Source organism: Phyllostomus hastatus, unplaced genomic scaffold (genome assembly GCF_019186645.2).
Source record: "Phyllostomus hastatus isolate PE091 unplaced genomic scaffold, TTU_PhHast_1.1 phas_contig_64, whole genome shotgun sequence".
NCBI classification, from domain to species: Eukaryota; Metazoa; Chordata; class Mammalia; order Chiroptera; family Phyllostomidae; genus Phyllostomus; species Phyllostomus hastatus.
This window is the reverse complement of record NW_025333928.1, coordinates 5,994,227-6,020,306: the sequence shown is the minus strand read 5'-3', so window position 1 is coordinate 6,020,306 and position 26,080 is coordinate 5,994,227. Positions and strand designations below refer to the sequence as shown.

The window sequence follows — 26,080 nt, the reverse complement described above, 5'->3', positions numbered from 1 at the left end:
CCGACCCACCCCACACCCACAACTCATCCCCATCTGGAGTGCAGTGAGTGGGCCAATCCATGTTCTGAACAGGCCTGGATCCTAACCCAGACCCAGAGACTGCAGTGGGCTTTTCAGCAGGGTCCTGAGATCTGTGATCCAGAATTGATTCTTACTAGCATCCAAACTAGATTCTAGATTGGTCTCTGAGCTCCAGACAGAGTTCCAATGGGTCTGGCTACATGGGAGACAGATTGAGTTGGCCTACACCCTAAATACTTATACTAAGCTGGACTCAAGCCTTAACTAGACTCTGGATAAACAAGATCAAACCTGGAATTTTCTTCCTCCCCAGCAGTGCCCATTTCTGAAATGAAAGGCAAGCCAATGGGCATGTGAAAAGAAATATGGGACTATTTATTACAAAGCTAGATTGGAAGCTCAGGAAGCAAGGAAATAGAACAGAAGGCTTCTCTGTAACAGAGGACTCAGGGCACAAGAGGACCAAATAAGGGGATGGGGAAGTGAACTGCTATATATAGAGAGCCCCCTTTTCCAACTGCTTCTCTGTTCCTGGGACTGTCTTTCTGATACATGCTAGCTACATGTTCCCCAGGTTGAGGGCTCTGATGAGCACAGGGGAATTCCCAGAACCTACAGCACTCTGAGGACCTAGTAGCAGTCTGTTCATCTGAGAAGCCAGGCCTCAGTCTGGGGAAGAAGTTGATTGCTCCTCTGGGTCTGTGCAACAATAGGAAATGCAGCTTCCCTGTCTGCAGGCCAGGATGGGTCTGCTGAGGGCACCAGGGCATCAGGAAGTCCACCATCTCCGTTTAGCATCCCTTTAGGATGAGGCGAGTTTTCCCATCTCCAATAAAGAACCTACAAAAACAATGGCCCAGTGAGGTCTCTGAGACCCTGAGAGAGAGTCACCGAGCCCTTCATCAACATCTCCAGGCCCAGAGTTTTCCAGAGAGATGCCTTCCTGAGCCTTCCCAACCTCAATGATTGGATCCCCTTGGGGAGAGGGAGAAACCCTTTTCTGTTTAGTGTCCAGTCCTTTTCCTAAAGATGCTCATTCCTGCTATTATGAAAGCAGCAGAAAGAATAATCAGTGGCACTTCTCACTAATCCATAGGCTCAGCCAACACTGCCAAGTGGTGGTGATGCAGGGATTCTAGATCAGCCCAGCCCAGTAACTATCCTCTCCCAAGACAGCAGGAGGTAGACTCAGCATGTGTCAAATCTAGACCCTATCCCCTCACAACCTGGAGCAGGAAGAACAGGACCCTGCAGATACTGGAGGCTCCCAAAAAGATTGCCCAAGGAGAAGCAGTCAAGTAGATATTATCCCTCTGGTAACATCACCTTGTTATCCATTACAGAAATCTACAAAACACTGTCCATATTGTATTTTATGTAAACGACATCCCTGATGTGCATGCTCATGGGGGCACTATGTTCATAGTTTTCTATATGAGTAGGGCCCCCTGGAGTTGGACATCATCCCTACTCTTGGACCATGCCCCAAATCCAGGATTAGGCTTATGGTCCAAATATAGCCAGTAGGAGTGCCTGACCCCATGTCCACAGTGACTGATTCAGAGGTAGGTATGACCCAGCTGAGCTAGTCCAAACAGTGAACATCAGACCCAAGATCAGCTACAGCTGTTGCTCTGTTTCCTCTGCACCTGGTAAGCATCTCTGCCTCTATTGGGGAGCCTGCCTAAGCATGAAGCCAACACAGAGGACAGAGTCTATGAGGAAGGCTGAGTCCTGAGACATTGTTTGGGCACCTACCTGAAACCAGTGCTACCTGTGTATTTTTCAATTATGTAAGCTAATGAATTCTCCTGTATGACTTAAGTTATGTTGAGATGGATTTCTGTCACTTGCAATCAAAGCTTCCAGAATCATATTTGCCTCTGAATAAGGCTTCCTCTTCTCGTCTACAAACCCAAGTGAAATCCTAGTCTTCTAGCCTTGGACACCATGGGAACTATCACCAGATGGCCATCAGATAGTGCCCCTGTGTCACATTCCTACCTGATGAACACTCCCACAAGCAGGCTGGCCAGGAGTGGGCCCAGCCAGTAGATCCAGTGGAAGTCCCAGTGGTTGGCCACCACAGCAGGTCCAAAGGCACGGGCAGGATTCATGCAGGTTCCAGATATAGCACCCCTGCAAACACCCAGCCACATGTCACCAGGATTCCAGCCAGGCACCTACTCACTTCAGGTTCCTTTCCCCAACTAGGCCTAGGTCACTCACCTCCCCAAAACCCTCCTTATCATGGGGTTCTAGAGGCTTACAAAGAAGACACAGGTAAAGAGGCTATTAGGATTGGGTTTACAGTCTTCCACTCTGCACACCCCTTCTAGAAGAATTTCCAGAAGGAGTGCCTGCTCAGGGATGGTGGGAAGAGAAAAAAGATAGATTTTCTCTCCAAAGTTGATAAAGCAAAGTCAAGCAGTTGTCAATCATGTGAACTTTGGAATCAAGTGGACCTAGATTCAAAACCTAAACCAGCTGTCTCTAACTGTGTGAACTTTGTCTAACCTTTCTGTATTTCAGTTGAGGTGAAAATATCTATCTCATGGATTGTCAGTGAGAAAGCACATATATAGCCCATGCCTCACATATAATGCATATACAGGTGTTAAATCTAGTTGTTCTAGCACCTCCTATGGGGAGACTGTGGCCCAGGTGCACCTCTCTACTTCTGGAATCTAAATCTTTGTCCCATTCACTCAAGTTGGGGTTCTGCAGACTTGGCCCCTCACCAGATCCTGCATCCAGTAGCCATGAGAATGGGCATGCAAGGAAAACAATAGCCACTAGGGGGCAGCAAAGCATCGCCACAGCTTTCCACACACGTTCAACAGATCCTCTCTGGCTTCTCCTTCCTGCTCCCAAGAATGAAATGGAGTTGGAGGGCAGAGCCAGGAAATTGTGTCAAAGAGAAAAGAAAGAGCTGGACATTAGGGAGGGGCTCCCTCATCCTCTTTAGCAGGAGATTTGGGCTCTGGTCTCAGATCCGTCACTTAACTTGCTGCTGCAAATTCAGTAAGTTACTTCTGTCTTCTCTGAACCTCAGTTTCCACTTACATAAAATGAAAGAAATAACACCTCACCCAACCTTATCTCTTTAATCCCCTTCCAAACATACTAACGAGCTCAACATGGACAAATACATCCTGCAGAAATGTTTTACTGATGCTACAAAACTAATTTCACATAAAAATCCAGTTTTCTGACTTTCTTGGAATGAAATTAGAAGGTTCCCTTCAGGCTCACACTCTCACATAGCAATACACTCCCAAAGGCAAATGGTGGTACCTCCAAAGATACCACAGTCCTCATCACTCCCTATTGTCTGCCTAATGCCAGCCCATTTCCCCCATTTGTATTACCTTCCTGGCCCACATTGGCACTGAGTCTGTGTCCCTCAAGTAAGTTCTGCAGGCTCCACCTCCAGAGCCAAGGCTGGGCTCAGGGCCAAGGACTCCAGTCCCATAGCCAAGGGGCACTCACCCTGCCAAAATATCCACAGTGACGGAGAAGCCAATGGAGAATGGGGCCAGGGGGCCCTGTGTCTTCTTGTTGATGCAGCCCATGCAGACAGCCAGTGCCAGCAGTACAGTCAGGACAATCTCTGCCACCACTACCCCCGCCACCTGCCCTGGCTCCTGAACTGTCACAAAGGCTGCCCCAGATGCATTCCAGAATCTCTCTTCTGGACTCACCACCTGAGGAGAGAAGCCACTCAGCCCCACAGTGAGGGTGAAGAGGTGGCCAGGATCCGAGGGGAGGAACCCACAAAAACATACCCTGACCACTAGTGATCCCACTCCACTCGTTTTTGCCATATGGCAATGTGTGAGCTATTGAACTCCTCTGAGCCTGATTTTGCTCATCTGTAAATGGGGGTGACCAGTGGTGGCTCCAGTAGGTCTCAAACCTATGTAACTTAGATGAACCTCTTTCAGAAAGAAAATATAAAAATACCATATTTTACAAATTTCACAAACACACATGACCAGGTCAACACATTATCAGCCCATATAAGGGGCAAGGGGAAGCTTGAGGCTTAAGCTCCATTGGTTTCAGAGAAATCAGCCTCAGGGGTCATCACAGCTCCTGGAGCAGGAAGACAGCAGAGCAGACAAGGTTCTGGATCCCAAACCCAAATCCGGCCCTGCTGCTCAGCAGCTCATCCGAACTTGGGCTAGTTACCGACTTCTCTGTGCCTCCATTTCCTCTTCTATATGGGGATAATAATAGCTCAGTCCCCAGGGAGTGAGCGTCCTCTAAGGACTTGTGAAATTGTTGAGAAATGAAATGAGAGAAGATATGTAGAGTGCTTGGCAGAGAGGGTGTGTTTAGTGAGTGGCAACTACTGCTTTGTACCAATCACTGTCAGGTTTGACAAGTTTGCAAGTGGCCCAACCAGAGGCAGTCTGAAAACTGCTTTTCACCAAGGATCAGAGCAGAAAGGTACAGGCAGAGAACAGGGTTTTGAATGGGGGCATTGGGAGACCAGGGCAGGGAAGAGAGCATAATGGACTTTGAAACAAAGGTCTACAATGGCCCCGAGCTTAGAGTCACAGGCCCAGCCATGCTAACAGGGCGGCCCCTCCCCCACTGCTACACTCCTCACTCACACACATGCCAAGCAAGGCCTACATCTTGAAAGTCCTGGTTGGACTGACATTTCAGGGCAGCAAACAAGAAAGAAAGAATGAAAGAGAGAAGAGATGCAGGAAGGAAAGAGGGAAGGAAGGAGGGAGGGCATCCACCCATGGAGTTATGTGTAGAGCTCTGAAAATTCCAGGACAAAAAGGAAGAGGTAGACTTCCTGTTGGGATGGGAGGATTCCAAACATAAATTGAATATTAACTTCCTTCAAAGGCAGAGAACTTGGTTTAAATGGGAGTGGGGGCAAGCTGGAGAATACACAGTTCAGTCAGTTCAAGAGTTTTTCAAGAAGAATAACCATATTTACCTTGTATCCCAGTCAGTGCTTACTGAGACGTTTGTAGAATAAATGAACAAGTGAATGAACAAATGAATGAATGCACATGCGAAAAAATATTAGAACTAGCAAATCCACTCCAAAGCCAGAAATGGACTTGGGAAGAAAAACTTCTAGTCCTGAATTCTGCTTCCTGATCTGTCCTGGTTTGTCCAGACATGAAGACAATAGGTGGGTTTGTAGCGAATCAAAGGCCCTTGGAGTATCCGCCACCCGAGTAGAGAAGGGTCCACCCAGTCCCACTGGAAAATACAAGAAAAGTTTGACAGTCCCCCTCCTTGCCCCCAGCACCCCCATCAGAGCAGAAACCACCAGCCTAGCCCACCACTGGGGGTTACCCACCTTGGCCAGGGTGGCCCCAATCAGCCCTCCACACAGCTGGGAGATCCAGTAGGGAAGGAGCATCATCAGGTTAAGGCCTCTAATCAGCATGGCCTCCAGGGACACGGCAGGGTTAAAGTGTCCACCGCTGTCAGTCACAGAAGCAGAAGGTCAAGGTTCAGGCTGTGGCCAAGGGTATGTATGCATCCCAACAAGCCATCTAGGCTGGCCTTGCACTGCTAGTCAGGCAAGGGCTCAGCCCAAGTAGAAAGAGGCACTAGTGGGGCTAGGGACCTTGCTGGAGCCCAGGAGGGGAGAACAGCCCAGTCCCTGGATGCCCCAGTATACCCAGAGGAAGAGCACCTCATCTCCTTCCAGGCTCCCTCAGAGACCCCTTCCAGCCCTTCAGAGATGTGGCCACAGGTTAGAATGAGACCTCAGACTCCAAATTAGTAGCCTAAGAGAGGCATCTGGTTTCTTTCCCCTTGTAAGTACCATCTTTTGCCATGTATAATATGCTCCCATATATAATGCACACTCAAGATTTTGGACCAAACTTTTAGGAAAAAAGTCCTTTGTTTTAATTTTTAACTCAAATTTTCATTTATTTATATTTAAATAAATGAAAAAAAATATTTGTTTTTTATTATAAAGGAATTTTAGCATTTGTTTTTTAACATATTATGGTATAAGACATTTTATGTAATAAATAATTACAAAACACAAGAATAGATACAAGGTATTTCAGGTACTACCCATGTGTAATGTACATCCTTGTTATCACCTCAAAAATTGGGGCAAAAAAGTACACATTACACATGGCAGAATATGGTAACTGAGCCTTGAACAAATGATCTTGGTTGGTTGAACTGCTCAACCAATAAAAATCCTATTTTATTTTTATTGAGGTACTATTGACAAATAACATCTTAGTTTCAGGTGCACAATACAATGATTCAATATTTGTATATATTGCAAAATGATCAGCACAATAAATCTAGTTCACATTTGTCAACACACATACAGAATTTTTTTCTTGTGATATTTTTTAAGACCTACTCTCTCAGCAACTATCAAGTATACAGGATAGTATTATTCACTATAGTCACCATACCAGAACTTACTTATTTTATAACTGGAAGTTTTTACCTTGTGACACCCTTCACCCATTTCACCCCCACCCCATGCCTCAGGCAAACCCCAATCTGTTCTCTATATCTAAGAGTTTGGAAAACCCCTGTTTTGAGGCTGAATGTGTAATTAGTGTTGAAGATAAAATAGAGAGTAGAGCTTTAGGTTGGATGTGGCATTGAGAATCAGGAGAGAGGTTAGAAGTTCACAATAGGGTTTGGGATTGGGACCTAGAGCTTGGGATGTGAAGGGGGTGGATGGGTATACAATGTCAAACCTAGGGCCAAAGGGCAGGTTCAGGTTGGCTGGCCTCTCCACTGGCCATGGGTAAAGAGCCTTCCTTTCCACCAAGATGCTCAACTAGTGAGGACTCAGAGCCAGCAGGCCCCCAACACCCTTCTACCTGTGTCTGCATCCCATTTAGTCTTGCTATCTTCAGAGGATGGCCCATTAAATTCCTCTGGTGCATGGAGTAGAATGGACACCCTCATAAGAAGAAAAATGACCCCAAGATGTTAAGAGTCCACAGTGGATCTGGCCTCAGTGGATACAAGGCATCAAACAAAGGCTGAACAGAGGAACTTGGCTCTGGACGAAAGGACTTTGTCCAACATGCTGATGTCTTAGTACAAGCAACCCACCTCATCTGATCCAAATCTGTGCAGAGGCCCTTGAGTGAGCTTCCTGCATGACTTGGAAGCCCAAGGTGTTGCTCAGACTCAGGTGGGCAGAGGGTGGCCAGATCAGTGTGGCCTCCATTTGAATCTATTACCAAGTTCAGCCTGCGCTCTGCCAAAGCATAGAGATGAAGTAGGGTGGGGGGCCTTCCATGGGAGATTGCAGAATTAAAGCCTTTTTCTCCAGCCATCAGCTTCTCCTCCACCATCTCACCTGGCCCAAACAGTGAGAGAAACTTACTCAGAGCATGGCTCAACCCAGAGAGGGCTAGGCTATCTGGGATACCATACAAATTCCCAGGACAAACTAGGTACTCATTAACAATAACACAATCAAGACACTGAGTTTATTCATTCCTTATGTGCTCAACAAATATCCATTCGATCGATACCTACTATGTGCCAGGTGAAGTGTTAGGTGTTTTACATATCATACCTTGGTTCCACTGAGCAACCTCAAAGTCAGTGGCTGGTGCACAGTGGGTGCTGAATAAATATTTGTTGGATTTACTTATATTCAGCAGACTTACAGTGTGCACCTCCTGTGTATGAGACATTTTTGTGGTACCTTGGTTAATTAAATAAAAAGAGGAGCAAGCCTAGCCCTTGCTTTAAGGAACTTAGATCTGTTTAATTTGTGAACAATAGCATCTCTATAAGGGGGGAGAAGATGACGGTGAGGTAGGTGGGAGTGGAACCCAGTTCTCCCTGTGCCCAGCTGGAACACCTAGCCAATCTTCTGAGGAACAGAGTCAATAGCCAATGGAATCCCAGCTTATATGAAGTTTGGAGGCCAAAAATTGCAGAGGACATTGAAAAACAGGCGGTGAGGAGATTGCACTGGGATGGTAAGGTCCCTGGGATCTGCATGGGGATCAAGGCTGCTGCAGCCCCCTGCCTGGCACCTGCCACAGGATATGGGGAGGAGAGTTAGATCACCAAGATCACCAGCTCCCTCCCCAACCAGAGCAGGGAGGGCAGCCCCATATCAGGAGGGACCTGGATGGTGGAAGTCACTGAGGGGAATAGAGACAAAGTGGGAGACACATGGAGGTTGTACACATCTGCTGGGACTGTAGACACCTGCACCAGAGAAACTGAGGTGCCAGGTCACACCTGGAGAAGGGAGGAGTTGGGCTGTGTTGGACCCTGACTCAGTCTCTGGACTGGCTGAAAAGTTGGGCTATGAGAAAAGCCATGTGCTTGTTAAGAATGGAGGGCAGCTGCTTTCTAAGGAACTCTCAAGCAGTAGCTGGCTTCCCCCAAGTGAGATTTGAGCTGCACATGACCAGAGACTAAGTGGCTAAGTGGAACCACGCCCAAGCTGGTCTCATGATGCACCCAGAGGCTAAATGGCTGAGTGGGACAGCACACCCAAGATTGACTCATGCTGTGTGCCCAGAGACTGAGTGGCTAATTAGAGCCTGGCAGCTCAGGGACGACCTGGGCAGGAGGCTGCACAGCTGTGAATATTGTGGCCCAGACCTGGTCCCCATCCTCTCAAACCCATAGGAAGGAAGAAAAGCAAAGCCTAGCCCCACTCTTCCTGTGGCATCTAGGAAGACCAGCAGAACTCCCTGAATAGGTTTAAAGTCAGCATGAGGCTTATTTTTGTTCCTCTCTCTTCTTTTTCCATTTTTTCCCTCCCCCAAGTGGACAATAAGACTTGGAGTTACAAAGGATCCAGAGACAGATCCAAAGGGGGAGCATAAGGCTAAGACCAAAAATTGAGAAACTGAGACAAATGTCACTTTGCTATCCCATGAAGCTGGCATTTTATTGTTTATGTGTATTATTATTATTATTATTATTATTATTATTATTTCATTATTTTTACCACTTTTATTTTATTAGTTTTTTTTTATTTCTCTTCCTTGTGTTTAGTTTTCCTTGTTTTATTTCTGTGTTTAATTGCATTGTTTGGCTGGTTTTCCTTATTCTCTCTTTATTCTATTTTAATTTTCCTTCTTTCACTTCACCCATGTTCCAACAACACACAACTCTTGATCAGGTACTTAATATTCTGGTTATCCAAATCATATATTTCTTGTCATATTATTGTTGTTCCAGTACTATTATAAATAATTGTTGTTCCATACAACTGCACTACTACACAGCAACCCTCCCTGATCTTAGCCCACTTCACTTTATTCCTAAGCATTATTATTGTTGTGGTTAACTCTATTCTCTCTTACACTATGCCTACTTTCTATCCTTTAATCTTACTATATCTCATCATCTAACCTTGCATAAGAGCTCTATTTTCTGGCTTCAGCTCACAATCGTCCTCCCCTCTAACAAGCATCTTATCTCTCTTTCACCTTCTATAAAATGTGGCTGGTTGGGTAAAATATCACTTAATACTACACTTATCCAAAGAATATCCTATCGCTTCTCTACCTGCTGGTACTTTAAATCCCATAAAATACTCTCCCACTGTCTTAATCCATTTTGCCTACCTCCTGCCACTGATCACATACAAGAATAGGTGGGAGCTGTGAACATCAGTATACCTGCTGGAGGAGAGACACCACCACCAAAGGCACCACCAAAAAGTAAAAGCCCAAGTACAACAAGAGAGCTCATACAAACAGAAGGAAGAGAAAACCTAGAGCATCCAGACAAGGAGATTAAAAAGAACACACCACTGAACCACATACAATTCCTACCATAAAAATTCACCCTACAAAGACAGCTAGCAAAGTGAAACATCAGGAAGCACAGAAACAAACACCTAAGAGTCACCTAAAATGGGGAGACAAAAAAAGAACATGAAATCAAAAGGAATGAACTCTCCACTAAAAGAGCTAAATGAAATAACAGTAACCAAACTATCAGATACACAATTCAAAATAATGGTTATAAAGATACTCAAGGAACTCACACACAATTACAAGGAACTGAGTGAGAACTATGACAGCATGAAAAAGGAAATAGAAACAATAATCAGGAAGGAATGAACAATAAAATCTAGGAAATAAAAAGCACACTAGAAGGAATTATAAGAAGGCTGGATGAAGCAGGGGATGAATCAGTGAACTGGAGGACAAGATAGAAAAAAATACCCAGATAGAGTAAGAAAAGGAAAAGATCCTCAGAAAGAATGAACAGGTGGTAAGAGACTGCAAGAAAACTTGAAACATAATAATATCCATATAATGGGAATACCAGAAGGAGAAGGGATAGAAAACCTGTTTGAAAAAGTAATGATGGAAAACTTCCCTAATTTGATGAGAGAAAAGTCACACAAATCCAGGAAACACAGAGAGTCCCAATCAAGGGGAACCTAAAGAGGCCCACTTCAAGACACATCACAATTAAAATGGCAAAATTCAAGGACAAAGAGAGAATCTTGAAGGCAGCAAGGGAGAAACAGGAAGTGACATACAAGGGGCCCCGATAGGACTAGTACATGACTTGTTAATGGAAACACTCCAAGCCAGAAGAGAATGGCAAGAAATATTCCAAGTAATGAAAACCAGAGGCCTGAAACCAAGACTACTCTATCTGGCAAGACTCTCAATTAAAATGGAAGGCCAAATAAGGAGTTTCCCAGACAAAAAGAAATCTAAAAGAATACACCTCCACCAAACCATCTCTGTAAGAGATGCTAAAGGGTCTGCTTCAAGAAAAGGAAGGAAAAGAATGAGAGAGAGAGGAATACAAGCATGAAAAAATGGCAATGAATAAGTACCTATCAATAATAACCTTAAATGTATATGGATTAAATACTCCAATCAAAAGATATAGAATAGCTGAATGAATAAGAAAGCATGACCCACACATATGCTGCCTACAAGAGACTCACCTCAGAACAAAAGACTGATACAGATTGAAAGTGAAGGGTTCGGAGGGGAAGATGGCGGCTTTGCTCTAGGCAGCGTGTTTCTCGGCTTCTGTGAAGAGGAGGGAAGCTCGTGGTTCAGTGGAGAAGCGGAGCAAGTGGACTAGGTTACTGAATCACTTTTGAAAGCAGGACATCAAAAATTATTGTGATCATTGAAAAACCAGACAGTAAGGAGACTGCTTCAGGACAAAAGGGACCTAGGGATCAGCACAGGGACTAGGGGTGTGCAGTCCCCAGGCCCAGGGCTCCCGGGAGAGGGGAGCCGCTGCTCCCTCCCCTGGATACAGGGGTTGAGCAACTCCAGGAGAGGGCTTGTTGCTTGAAGGCACAGATTGGCCAGTTGGACTGGGAGGGAATCGCCCAGGGACTATGAACACCCACCCAGAGACCTGGGAGAAGTGAGGGCCTCCAGCCGGCATGACCAGGGGCAGCCTGGAAGAGCGCCCGCACCCCTAGCCTGGTGGAAGTGCAGATCGGTGGAGGACACAGAGCCAGGAGGGGCTCAGGCGTTTTCAGGTCTCTGGAGCCAGCAGTTCTGATCTGGGGAAGTGTGCGCCCCATCGGGAATCTTCATTCCCGCGCTGTGATCCCAGAAGGGACGTGGCGCTTAGTGCCTTCCTATAGCCCGAATCTCAAAAGTTCAGTGGAGGGGCAGCGCCCTTTTATGACTCCCAGGGAGGGCGCAGTGAATACCAAAACGTTGCGGGTGCCTCCTGAGATCATAGAGCTGGAACCCTGCAGGGCCCCGGAGTCTGGAAGAACGTGGCAGTGAGCTCCGGAGAGCGAGTGTGCTCAGGAGCACCCAGGTTCCTGAGAGACTTGCTGAGATCTGGCTGGGAAGAGAGAGAAGCATTTCAAAGGTCCTTCAGCCAGCTGAAGCCAGCAAGATCAGAAAAACTGGTCTGGCCAGTTAAAAACCAACAAGAGTTTTTTTGTTTGTTTTTTTGTGTTGTTGTTTTTTTTTATTTTGTTTGGTTTGGTTTGGTTTGGTTTGGTTTTTGTGGCTGTTGTTGGATGATTGATTTTATCTTGTGTTTTAAGTGACATTTTATTTTTCAATTCTTACTATTTTTATATCTCACAATCCCTTATGTTTCTCGTCCATTCATCCTAATAATATTCTTTCCAATCCAAATTTATCTCTCCTGCACTCCATCTTCTGCTTTTCTTTCCTTTTTTTTTTATTTTGCAAGTTACTATAAATTTGTATTATCTTTTTCTCACCTTTCCGACATTTTTAATTTTAATAATATTTTGGTATTCTTTTTCTTTTTGTATAATCTTCTTTGCTTGGCTGGTTAAACTGTCATTTGATAGGTTCCCCCTGGTATCTCAGTCACAGTGTGTTGATAATTTAGTGTCCTTCATCTGTGTCCCATTAATACACCTCTCAAGATTCTATACTCTTTATTTTTGTTATCTAGATCTCATCGATTCTGCCACAAGACTGTCACTTTACTATTACTGTTAATAAGACATAGTCCTTACAATTGTAAATACTACTCAATGCCCCTAACTGATCTCAGCCCACTTTGCAATTTCCTGAACTATACTGTTGTGGGGGTTCTCTCTATTCTTTTACACACTACTCCTATATACTAATCTTTAATCCAACCCTACCTTAGAATCTGACCTCCCATAGCCTCACAGCTTTCTAGATCCAACTATCAATCCTCTTGTCCCCAATAAGAGTCTTACCCTTTTTCCAACATTTCTAAAAAGTGGATAGTGGGGTGGAGGATCACGGTTAACACTATAAGGAGCCAAAGGATAACCCATCTCTTCTGTACTGGCTGCTAATGTAAATATCATAGTACACTCTCTTGCTGTCTTAAACCATTTCGCCTTACTCCTCCAACTGATCACACACACAAAAAAAAGAGTAGGGGGAAGCTGTGAACACCAGGATACACGAAGGAGATTGCACCACTGAATCCCACCAGTATTCTACCACAAAAGTTTACACCATAATTGCAGGGAATCAGAACAGATCAATTTAAGAAACAGAGGTTAACAAGAAGAAACCCACGAACAATGAGAAAACAAAGAAACAACCCCCAATTGAAGGGAAACGAGGAAGCCTCAGGAAAAATGCTAAATGAAATAAAGGTTACTCAACTATCAGATAGTGAGTTCAAAAAAATGATTATCAGGAAGTTCAATGAACTCACAATGAGCTATCAGAAATTACAGGGAAACTACATAAATCTCACTGCAAACTATAAAAACATGAAAAAGGAAATAGAAACTCTCAACAAAAGCCAAGAGGAAATGAAGAATACAATCTCTGAACTGAAGAACACAGTAGAAGGAATAAAAAGCAGGATTGATGAAGCAGAAGATCGGATTAGCGAGCTGGAGGACAAAATAGAAAACAACATCCAGAAAGAGCAAGAAAAGGAAAAGAGGCTCAGAAAGAATAAAGAGGGATTAAGAGAAATGCAAGACAATATGAAACATAATAATATCTGTATAATAGGGATACCAGAAGGAGAAGAAGAAGAACAAGGGATTGAAAACCTAGTCAAAAAAGTAATGAAGGAGAACATCCCTAATTTGATGAGAGAAAAAGTCACACAAATCCAGGAAACACAGAGAGTCCCAATCAAGAGGAACCCAAAGAAGCCCACCTCAAGACACATCATAATTAAATGGCAAAATTTCAAGACAAAGAGAGAATCTTCAAGGCAGCAAGGGAGAAAAAGGAAGTAACATACAAGGGAGCCCAAATAAGGCTAACAGCTGACTTCTCAATGAAAACACTTCAAGCCAGAAGAGAATGACAAGAAATACTCCAGGTAATGAGAACCAGAGGTCTGCAACCAAGGCTACTTTATCCAGCAAGGCTCTTAATCAAGATAGAAGGCCAAATAAGAAGCTTCCCAGACAAAAGAAGTCTAAAAGAATACACCTCCACCAAACCAGCTCTGCAAGAGATTCTAAAGGGACTGCTTTAAGGAAGGGAAGGAAAAGAGAGAGAGAGAGAGAGAGAGAGAGAGAGAGAGAGAGAGAGGAATACACGTACATAAAAGACAATGAATAAGTACCTATCAATAATAACCTTAAATGTATATGGATTAAATGCTCCAATCAAAAGACATAGAATAGCTGAATGGATAAGAAAAAATGACCCACATATATGCTGTCTACAAGAGACCCACCTCAGGATAAAAGACCTGCACAGGCTGAAAGTGAAGGGCTGGAAACAAATCTTCCAAGCAAATGGACAGGAAAAAAAAAGCCGGGGTAGCAATACTCATATCAGACAAAATAGACTTCCAAAAAAGGGCCATAAACAGAGACCCAGAAGGTCACTTCATAATACTCAAGGGAAGAATCCACCAAGAAGATATAAATATTGTAAATATATATGCACCCAATATAGGAGCACCCAAATACAAAAAGAAAATCTTAGAGGACTTCAAGAAAGATATGGGCAGCAACACAATTATAGTGGGAGATTTTAACACCCCACTATCAAAAATGGACAGATCTTCCAAACAAAATATCAACAAAGATATTGTGGCATTGAACAATACCCTTGATGAAATGGACTTTACTGATATATACAGAGCCCTCCATCCAAAAGAAGCTAAATACACATTCTTTTCAAATGTACATGGAACATTTTCAAAGATAGACCACAAGATAGGACACAAAACAAGCCTCAAGAATTTCAAGAAAATTGAAATCATACCAAGCATTTTCTTGGACCACAAGGGACTGAATCTAGAAACCAACCCCAAGGAAAAAACCCCAAAACACTCTAAATCATGGAGATTAAATAACATGCTATTAAACAATGAATGGGTCAAGAATGAAATTAGGGGAGAAATCAAAAGGTTTCTGGAAACAAATGAAAAAGAACTCAGAACTATGCAAAACTTATGGGACACAGCCAAGGCAGTCCTGAGAGGGAAGTTCACAGTGATACAGGCCCACCTAAAAAGTTAGAAACATTCCAAACAAACAACCTAACCCTACGTCTACAAGAACTCAAGGAACAACAACAAAGACAGCCCAGAGCAAGCAGAAGGAAGGAAATAACCAAGATCAGAGCAGAATTAAATGACATAGAGACTAAAAGCACAATTCTAAGGATCAATGAATCCAAGAGCTGGTTCTTTGAAAAGATAAACAAAATTGACAAGCATTTAAGCAGACTCATCAAGAAAAAAACAGAGAAGACCCAAATAAACACAATCAGAAATGAAAGAGGAGAGATTACAACAGATACCACAGAAATACAAAGGATTGTAAGAAATTACTACAAAGAACTGTATGCCAAGAAATTTGAAAACCTAGGTGAAATGGACAAATTTCTAGAAAAATATAATCTTCCAAAACTCAATGAATAAGAAGCAGAAAGCCTGAACAGACTAATAACAACAAAAGAAATTGAAGCAATAATCAAAAAACTCCCAACACACAAAAGCCCTGGACCAGATGGTTTCACAGGAGAATTCCACAGAGCATTTAAGGAAGACCTAACCCCTATCCTAATCAAACAATTCCAAAAACTCCAAAAAGATGGGAGTCTCCCAAACTCTTTTTATGAGGTCAACATCATCCTAATTCCAAAACCAGATAAAGACACAACAAAGAAAGAAAACTTCAGGCCAGTATCACTGATGAACATTGACGCTAAAATCCTCAACAAAATACTGGCAAACCGCATCCAACAATACATTAAAAAAATCATACACCATGACCAAGTGCGATTCACTCCAGGGATGCAAGGATGGTTCAATATTTGCAAATTGGTAAATGTAATACATCATATAAACAAAAGCAAAGACAAAAACCACATGATGATATCAATTGATGCAGAAAAAGCATTTGATAAGGTACAGCACCCATTCATGATAAAAACACTCAGCAAAGTGGGAATACAGGGAGCATTCCTCAACATAATAAAGGCCATACATGAGAGACCTACAGCCAACATCATACTCAATGGGAAAAAATTAAAATCTTTTCCACTAAGATAAGGAACATGACAAGGCTGTCCACTTTCACCACTTCTATTCAATATACTACTGGAAGTTTTAGCCACAGAGATCAGACAAGAAAAAGAAATAAAAGGCATCCAAATTGGAAAGGAGGAAACAAAACTGTCACTGTTTGCAGAGGACATGATAGTATACATAGAAAATCCTATAGACTCCTCCAAAAAACTGCTTGACCTAATAAATGAATTTGGCAAAACAGCGGGATACAAAGTCAATATCCAGAAATCAAAGGCATTTCTGTACACCAACAATGAAACAGCAGAAGCAGAGATCAAAGAAAAAATCCCATTTGAAACAGCAAAAAGAAAAATAAAATACCTAGGAATAAACCTAACCAAAGAGGTAAAAGACCTGTATTCAGGAAACTACATAACACTCAGGAAAGAAATCAAGGAAGACACAAACAAATGGAAACGTATACCATGTTCATGGATTGGAAGAATTAATATCATCAAAATGTCCATACTACCCAAAGCAATATACATATTCAATGCAATTCCTATTAAAGTACCAATGGCATATTTCACAGACATAGAACAAACACTCAAAAAATTATATGGAATCATAAACGACCCCAAATAGCTGCTGCAATTTTGAGAAAGAAGAGTAAAGTAGGAGGGATCACAATACCTGACACTAAACTATACTACAAGGCCACTGTAATCAAAACAGCCTGGTACTGGCATAAAAACAGGCACATGGACCAATGGAACAGAACAGAGAGCCCAGAAATAAACCCAAGTCTCTACGGTCAATTAATATTTGACAAAGGAGGCAGCAACATAAAATGGAGTAAAAATAGCCTTTTCAACAAATGGTGTTGGGAGAACTGGAGAGCCACATGCAAAAAAATGAAACTTGAACACCAACTTACACCATATACAAAAATAAAATCAAGGTGGATAAAAGACTTAAATATAAAACATGACACCATTAAAGTCCTAGAGGAGAACGTAGGTAGGAAAATCTCAGATATTTCACGCAGAAACTTTTTTACTGACATGTCTCCTAGAGCAAGGGACATAAAGGAAAGAATAAACAAATGGGACCTCATCAAAATAAAAAGCTTCTGCACAGCTAAAGAAAACAGTATCAAAATTAAGAGAACCAACTGTATGGGAAAACATATTTGCCAGTGATATCTCAGACAAGGGTTTAATTTCCAAAATATATAAAGAACTTACACGACTGCACTCTAAGAAGACAAGGAATCCAATTAAAAAGTGGGCAAAGGACTTGAACAGACACTTCTCCAAGGAGGACATACAGAAAATCCAAAGACACATGAAACGATGTTCAATATCGCTAGCTATCAGAGAGATGCAAATTAAAACCACAATGAGATACCACTTCACACTAGTCAGAATGGCCATCATAAACAAAGCAACAAACAACAAGTGTTGGAGAGGTTGTGGAGAAAAGGGGTCCCTAGTGCACTGTTGGTGGGACTGCAGACTGGTGCAACCACTATGGAAAGCAGTATGGAACTTCCTCAGAAAACTCAGAATGGTTCTGCCTTTTGACCCAGCAATTCCACTGCTGGGACTATATCCTAAGCACACTAAAACACCAATCCAAAAGAACCTGTGCATCCCAATGTTCATAGCAGCACAATTTACAATAGCTAGATGCTGGAAGCAACCAAGATGCCCATCAGTAAATGAATGGATCAAAAAACTATGGTACATTTACACAATGGAATTCTATGCAGCAGAAAGAAAGAAGGAGCTCCTACCCTTTGCAATAGCGTGGATGGAGCTGGAAAACATTATGCTAAGAGAAACAAGCCAGGCAGTGAAAGACAAATACCATATGATCTCACCTTTAACAGGAACCTAAACAACAAAACAAAGAAGCAAGGAAAATATAACCAAAGACACTGAAATAGAGGACAGGCTGACAGTGACCACAGAGGAGAGTAGAGGGAATTTCAGGGGACATTGGGAAGGGTTCATGGGAACAAACCTAAAGGACACATGGTCAAAATTAGGGGAAGGGTGGTAATGGGAGGGAAGTCGGGAGGGGTGGGAGGGGGGGCTGGACTGGGAGTAAAAAGGAGAAAACTATATTTGAACAATGATTAAAATAAAATTTAAAAAAAAAGAAAAAAAACGAAAGAAAGTGAAGGGTTGGAAACAAGCAAATGGACATGAAAAAAAAAAAGTCGGGATAGCAATACTCATATCAGACAAAATAGACTTCAAAAAAAGGGCCATAAAAAGAGACCCAGAAGGTCACTTTAGAATACTCAAAGGAAGAATCCATCAAGAAGACATAAAGATTGTAAATATATATTCACCCAACTTGGGAGTACCCAAATACATAAAGAAAATCTTGGAGGACTTCAAGAAATATATTGACAGCAATACAATTATAGCAGGGGATTTTAACACCCCACTGTCAATAATGGATAGATCTTCCAACAACATATCAACAAAGATATTGTGGCATTGAACAATGTCCTACATCAAATGGACTTAACTGACATATACAGAGCCTTTCATCCAAAGAGGCAAAATACACATTCTTTTCAAATGCACATGCAACATTTTCCAAGACAGACCACATGATAGAACACAAAACAAGCCTCAACAAATTCAAGAAAACTGAAATCATATCAAGCATTTTCTCTGACCACAGGGACTGAAACTAGAAACCAACCTCAAGGGAAAATCTCAGAAACACTAAAACTCATGGAGATTGAATAGCATGCTATTAAACAATGAATGGGTCAGAAATGAGATCAAGGAAGAAATCAAAAACTTTCTGGAAACAAATGAAAATGAACCCACAGCAACCCCAAACTATGGGACATGGTGAAGACAGTCCTGAGAGGGAAGTTCATAGAGATACAGGCCTACCTAAAAAATATAGAAACACTTCAAATAAACAACCTAACACTACACCTACAAGAACTTGAAGAACAACAAAGATAGCCCAGAGTAAGTAGAAGGAAGTAAATAAATAAGATCAGAGCAGAATTAAATGGTATAGATATTAAAAGTGCAATTCTTTGTTTAAATTTCACATTTTTATTATTTTTATAAAACTAATAACAATGAAATTTGTTGATATAATTGACATATTTTTTAAGGCTTTCAAAAGTGTTTGCAGTGAAGAGTTATACATTTATTTATGCTATTATTATAAGGGATGACAAAGTCTCTTCTGTCTTTTTTTTCTTTTAATTGTTGTTCAAGTACAGTTCTCTGCTTTTTACTCCCATCCCAGCCCACCCCCTCAGCCCTCCCCACCTCCCTACCATTTCCACCCCCACCCCCTTGTTTTTTGTCCATGAAAAGGCACAATTCTATGGTTCAATAAGTCCAGGAGGTCCTTCCTTGAAAAGGTAAACAAAATCAACAAGTCTTTAAGAAGAGTCATCAAGAAAAAGAGAAAGAGAACCCAAATAAACACAATCTGAAATGAAAGAGGAGAGAATATAATCATACCACAAAAAGACAAAGGACTGTAAGAAATTACCACAAAGAACTATATGCCAAGAAATTTGAAGACCTAGGTGAAATGGAAGAATTTCTAGAAAATATAATCTCCTAAAACTGAATGAAGAAGCAGCAGAAAGCCTGAACAGTCCAATAACAGCTGACTAACTTGAAACAGTAATCAAAAAATTTCCAGCACACAAAAGCCGTGGACCAGATGGTTTCACAGGAGAATTCTACAAAGCATTTAAGGAAGAGCCAACCCCTATCCTCCACAGACTTTTCCAAAAAATCCAAGAAGATGGAAGACTCCCAAACTCTTTTATGAAGCCAGGATCATCCTAACCCCAAAACCAGATAAAGACACAACAAAGAAAGAAAGCTTCAGGCCAAAAATATCACTGATGAACATAGATGCTAAAATCCTCAACAAAATATTGGCAAACCACATCCAGAAATACATTAAAAAGATCATACACCACGACCAAGTGGGATTCATTCCAGGGATGCAAGGATGATACAATTTTTGCAAATCAATAAATGTAATATATCACATAAACAAAAGCAAAGACAAAAATCACATGATCATAGCAATAGATGTGGAAAAAGCATGTGATAAAGTACAACAACCATTAATGGTTAAAAAAACACTCGGCAAAGTGGAAATAGCGAGAGTGTTCCTCAACCTAATAAAGGCCACTTATGAGAGACCTAAAGCTAACATCATACTCAATGGGCAAAAACTAAAAACTTTCCCACTAAGGTCAGGAACAAGACAAGGTTGTCCACTTTCACCACACCTATTCAACATAGTATTGGAAGTCCTAGCCACAGCAATAAGACAAGAGAAGGAAGTAAAAGGCATCCAAATTGGAAAGGAGGAAGCAAAACTGTCATTGTTTGCAGATAACAGGATAGTGTACATAGAAAATCCTACAAACCCTGCCAAAGAACGGCTCAACCTTATAAATGAATTTGGCAAAAGAGCGGGATACTAAGTCAATATTCAGAAATCAAAGGCATTTTTGTATACCAACAATGAAACAGCAGAAGCAGAAACTGGGGGGAAATCCCATTTCATATAGTAACAAGAAAAATAAAGAACCTAGGAATAAACCTAACCAAGGAGATGAAAGACCTGTACTCAAAAAACTACACAACACTAAAGAAAGAAATTAAGGAAGACACAAACAAATGCAAACATACCATGTTCATGGATCAGAAGAGTTAACATCATCAAAATGTCCATACTACCCAAAGAAATTTATAGATTCAATGCAATATCTATTAAAGTACCAATGACATATTTCACAGATATATAATAAACACTTAAAAAATTTACATGGAACCATAAATGACCCTGAATAGCTGCAGCAATTTTGAGAAAGAATAGCAAAGTAGGAGGGATCACAATACCTATTATCAAACTGTATTACAAGGCCACTGTAATCAAAATAGCCTGGTACTGGCATAAAAACCAACCCATGGACCAATGGGACAGAATAGAGAGCCCAGAAATAAACCCAAGTCTCTACAGTCAATTAATATTTGATAAAGGAGGCAGAAGCATAAAATGAAATAAAAATATCCTCTTCAACAAATGGTGTTGGGAGAGCTGGACAGCTACATGCAGAAAAATGAAACTCAATCACCAACTTACACCATACAGAAAAATAAATTCAAGGTGGGTAAAAGACTTAAATATATGTGGTGACACCATAAAAGTCCTTCAGGAGAACATAGGCAGGAAAATCTCAGATATTCCATAGAGCAATATATTCACTGATATGTCCCCTAGGGCAAAGGACATAATGGAAAGAATAAACAAATGGAACATCATAAAATTAAAAAGCTTCTGCATGGCTAAAGAAAATAGCATTAAAATGAAAAGAGAACCAACCATATGGAAAAACATTTGCCAATGATACCTCAGACAAGAATTTGATCTCCAAAATATATGAAGAACTCACATGACTCCACTCTAAGAAGACAAGCAACCCAATTAAAAAATGGGCAAAGGACTTGAACAGATACTTATTTCTCCAAGGAGGACATACAGAAGGCCCAGAAACATATGAAAAATGCTCCATGTCACTAGCCATCACTAGCCACCACTGCAAATTAAAACCAAAATGAGATACCAGTTCACATCACTAAGAAGGGCCATCACAAACAAAACAACAAACAACAAGTGTTGGAGAGATTATGAAGAAAAGGGACCCCTGGTGCACTGTTGTTGGGATTGCAGACTGGTGCAACCATATGGAAAACAGTAAGAAATTTCCTCAGAAATCTAAAAATGGAACTACCTTTTGACCCAGCAATTCCACTGCTAGGATTATATCCTAAGAACCCAGAAGCACCAATCCAAAGAACTTACATACCCCAATGCTCATATCAGCACAATTTATAATAGCCAAGTGCTGGAAACAACCTACATGCCCATTAGTAAATGAATGGATCAAAAACCTATGGTATATTTACACAATGGAATTCTATGCAGCAGAAAAAAGGAAGGATCTCCTACCCTTTGCGATAGCAAGGATGGAACTGGAAAGCATTATGCTAAGTGAAATAAGCCAGGCAGGAAAGAAAAATACCATATAATCTCAGCCTTAACTGGGACCTAATCAACAAAATAAACAAGGAAGCAAAATATAACCAAAGACATTGAAATTGAGAACAGGCTAACAGTGACCAGAGGGGAAAAGGGAGGTGGTAATGGGGGGAACAGGTAAAGGGTTTACAGGAACAACTATAAAGGACACCTGGATAATAACAAGGGGTGGTGGAAACAGGGGAAGGAGGTGGGGAAGGCTCGAGTGGTGGGGAAGGATGAGGGGAAAGGCAGAAACTGTACTTGAACAACAATTTAAAAAATAGTGTTAAAAAATGATTGGATAAAAGTTTTGTATTAACACTTCTAACCGCCCTAGCTGGTGTAGCTCAGTGGATTGAGCGCAGGCTGGGAACCAAAGTGTCCCAGGTTCGATTCCCAGCCAGGGTACATTCCTGGGTTGCAGGCCATAACCCCCAGCCGCACATTGATGTTTCTCTCTCTCTCTCTATCTATCTCCCTCCCTTCCCTAAAAATAAATAAATAAAATATTTAAAAAAAAAACACACTTCTAACCAAGATGGAAGCATAGGTGTATACACTGTGCCTCCTCGTACAACCAAAAGAAGGATAACAACAACTTTAAAAACAACCAGGACTGTAAGAATGTTGAACTGTATGGAAATCCAACAACCAAGGACATAAAGAAGAAACATCCATCCAGACTAGTAGGAGAGCCAGAAATGGGTAGTTAGGACAGAGAGGACTCCCAGCAAGATAGCAGCTGGAGGACTGGGGTGGTGGCAGCAGCTGGTAGACCAGATGGTCCCACATTTGCATGTGGATAAACTGGGAAGAACAACTGGGGAACAAGGCAGACAGCGCAACCCAGGGTTCCAGCATGGGGAAAGAAAGCATGAAAACCTCTGACTGAAAAAACTTGTGGGGGTTGTGGTGGCAGGAGAAACTCCCAGTCTCATGGGAGAGTTCTTTGGAGAGACCCACAGAGTCCTAGAATGTACACAGGCCCACACACCCAGGAATCAGCACCAGAAGGATTCAATTTGCTTGTGAGTAGTGGAGGAAGTGACCGAAAGCTGGCCAAGAGCCAAGCAAGGAACATTGTTCCTTCTTGGATCACTCCCCCACATACAGTGCCACAATGCCTCAACATGTGTTGCCCCACCTTGGCCAATACCTATGTCTCCGCCCCTTACCATGTAACAGGCATGTCCAGACAAAAGAATATGGCCCAAATGAAAGAGAAGATCAAAGCTCTAAAACAAATACAACTAAGCATTGAAGAGATAGCCAACCTATCAGATACAGAGTTCAAAACATTGTTAATCAGGATCCTCTCAGAAATAGTTGAGTGTGGTCACAAAATAGAGAAAAAAGGAAAAAGGCTATGTAAAGTGAAATAAAGGAAAATGTACAGGGAACCAACAGTGAAGGGAAGGAAATCAGGACTCAAATTAAAAATTTGGAGCAGAAGAAAGAAATAAACATTCAACCAGAACAGAATGAAGAAACGAGAATTCAGAAAAATGAGGAGAGGCTTCAGAATTGCCAGGACAACTTTAAATATTCCAACATCCAAATCATTGGGGTGCCAGAAGGAGAAGAGGAAGAAGAAGAAATTGAAAATTTATTTGAAAACATAATAAAGGAGAACTTCCCCTATATGGCAAAGGATATAGACTTCCAGGAAGTCCAGGAAGCTCAGGGAGTCCCAAAGAGTTTGGACCCAAGGAAGCACATACCAAAGCACATCATAACCCAAGATTCAAAATAAGGAGAGAATTTTAAAAGCAGCAATACAAAAGGAGAGAGTAACCTACAAAGGAGTGCCATAAGGATATCAGCTGATTTCTCAAAAGAGACCTTACAGGCAAGAAGAGGCTGGAAAGAAGTATTCCAAGTCATGAAAGCCAAGGACCCACATCCAAGATTGCTCTATCCAGCAAAGCTTTCATTTAGAATGGAAGGGCAGATAAAGTGCTTCTCAGATAAGGTCAAGTTAAAGGAGTTCATCATGACCAAGCCCTTATTACATGAAATGTTAAAGGGACTTATGTAAGAAAATGAAGGAAATAAAAAATACAAACATTAAAAGGATAACAAACTTACAACTATCAACAACCAAACCTGAAAAAACAAAAAATGGACTAAGCAAACAACTAGAACAGGAACAGATTCACAGAAATGGAGATCACACGGAGGGTTATCAGTGGGGAGTAGGAAAGGAGGAGAATGGCGGGAACAAGGGAATAAGAAGCAAAAATGATAGGTACAAAATAGACAGGAGGAGGTTAAGAATAGTATAGGAAATGTAGAAGCCAAAGAACTTATATGTATGACCCATGGACATGAACTAAGGAGGGCAGGGGGAATGCAAGTGGGAAAAGGAGTAAGGGCAGAGGGTAATAAAGGTTGACAAATGAGATAAGTGTAATAGCATAATCAATAAAATATATGTTTAAAAAAGCAAAAATGTTTTGTATCATAGAGAGGCAGTCTATCGCAATACATAAAATTGGTCTCTCCAGTAGCTGGTTTGGATTCAAATCCCAGCTATGTCACTGAATACCTGTGTGACCTTGTTCAAGTTACATACCTTCCTGTGCCTCAATGATCCTTACTTCATAAGGCTGTAGCAGAGATATAATGAATTAATACATGCTCCTATGCTGTATTACATATACAGTTAGTACTCAATAAATACCAGATATTATTATTCTCTCCATTTATACCACTGCACAGAAAGATTCAGTTACTTGCCCTGTCCACCCAGCTAAGATGTGACAAAAGTTACATTCAACCCTAGACCCACTGGAACAGAAGATCATGTGCTATTCATTCTATGAGCAGCCTCACTAGGACATTTAAAAGAAATGTTAAAGTTTTCTTTCCATTCTGCTTTTCTGGGAAACAATATTTTGATTTCTTTATTCTGATTCACTTTCTGAGTGAGAATAAATACAGAGCAGCCCCATACAAGGCATTTGTCACTAATGGTTGGTTCTCCTGGAAGCTCACAGACCTCCCCATGGGAGCATCTGCTCAAACAGGTGCTGTGCAAGAGAAGCCCCTCCTCTCACTGTCCTCTCTGGTCACCAGTCAATGGGCCAGGACCACTCAGGTTCATGGACATCCAAGTGCAAAATCCATCTACAACCTGCTTTCCCCAGGGAAAACGTGAGGCAGGAATAAAACCCCATTCTAATATTAACATCAACAAAGCAACCAATAGTGACTGAGCCCTTAATGTGTTTTCACATAATGAAATTATGTGAAAACATAATGTGAAATTATGTTTTCACATAATTTCATCCTCCTGCCTCCCCCAAGAGACTCTTGTGTTTAGATGCTGTAGGCAGACAGCTTGGCTTGTCTCCTGGTTCTGTCCCTCACTGTCCATGTAAGCTTGAATGGATGACATAGGTGTTCTCTGTCATAGCTGGGAAATGGGGATAATAAGAATACCTACTGCACAGGGTTGTTGTGAGGATTACTTGAGTTAGTATCTGTAAAGTGCTTAGAACTGAGCTTGGCACATGTTAGCAGTATAGTATATACATGGGCTTATGAAAAAAATAATTTTAAACATACTCTATGGTTCCCATTTTCTAGATGGAGAGGTTCAAATTTGAAGAGTGACTTTCCCAAAGTCAAAGAGCTTATAGGCTGCAGAGTGAGGATTTGAACCCAGGTAGTCTTATTCCAAAGCACACTTACCCACAGTGCCCCCAGTATTCTGAGTGTATATCCAGGGGTCCCTGCTCATAGCTCAGCTCCTCAGGTTAGCACTGGCTGAATGCACAGCCTGCCCTCACCTGATATTCCCCAGCATGGCAATGATGAGTCCCAGGGCCAGCCCATGGGCCAGGGCCGGCTGCAGCAGCCCGGTTTCTGGCTTGTTCTCGATGACTGACAGGCACCCAATGAAGATGAAGAGGGCAGAGCCCAGCAGTTCAACCAGACAGGGCTGCACAAACCGCTCATACCAGGACCCACACCACCTGTCCTCCATGCTCATCTCCTTTCCTTCGCCACTGCCAAATTCAAGGTCACCCAT

General features: G+C 41.8%; 1 protein-coding gene across 1 annotated transcript; it reads right to left on the bottom strand.

Moving 5' to 3' along the window:
* Window positions 1–812: 812 nt before the first annotated feature.
* Window positions 813–26,080, bottom strand: AQP8 (aquaporin 8). The gene is made up of 5 exons (XM_045848813.1): window positions 25,839–26,080; window positions 5,357–5,483; window positions 3,514–3,728; window positions 2,026–2,160; window positions 813–861 (listed from the first exon to the last, which is right to left on the bottom strand). The coding sequence occupies exons 1-5, from the start codon at window positions 26,078–26,080 to the stop codon at window positions 813–815; spliced, it is 768 nt and encodes a 255-aa protein (XP_045704769.1).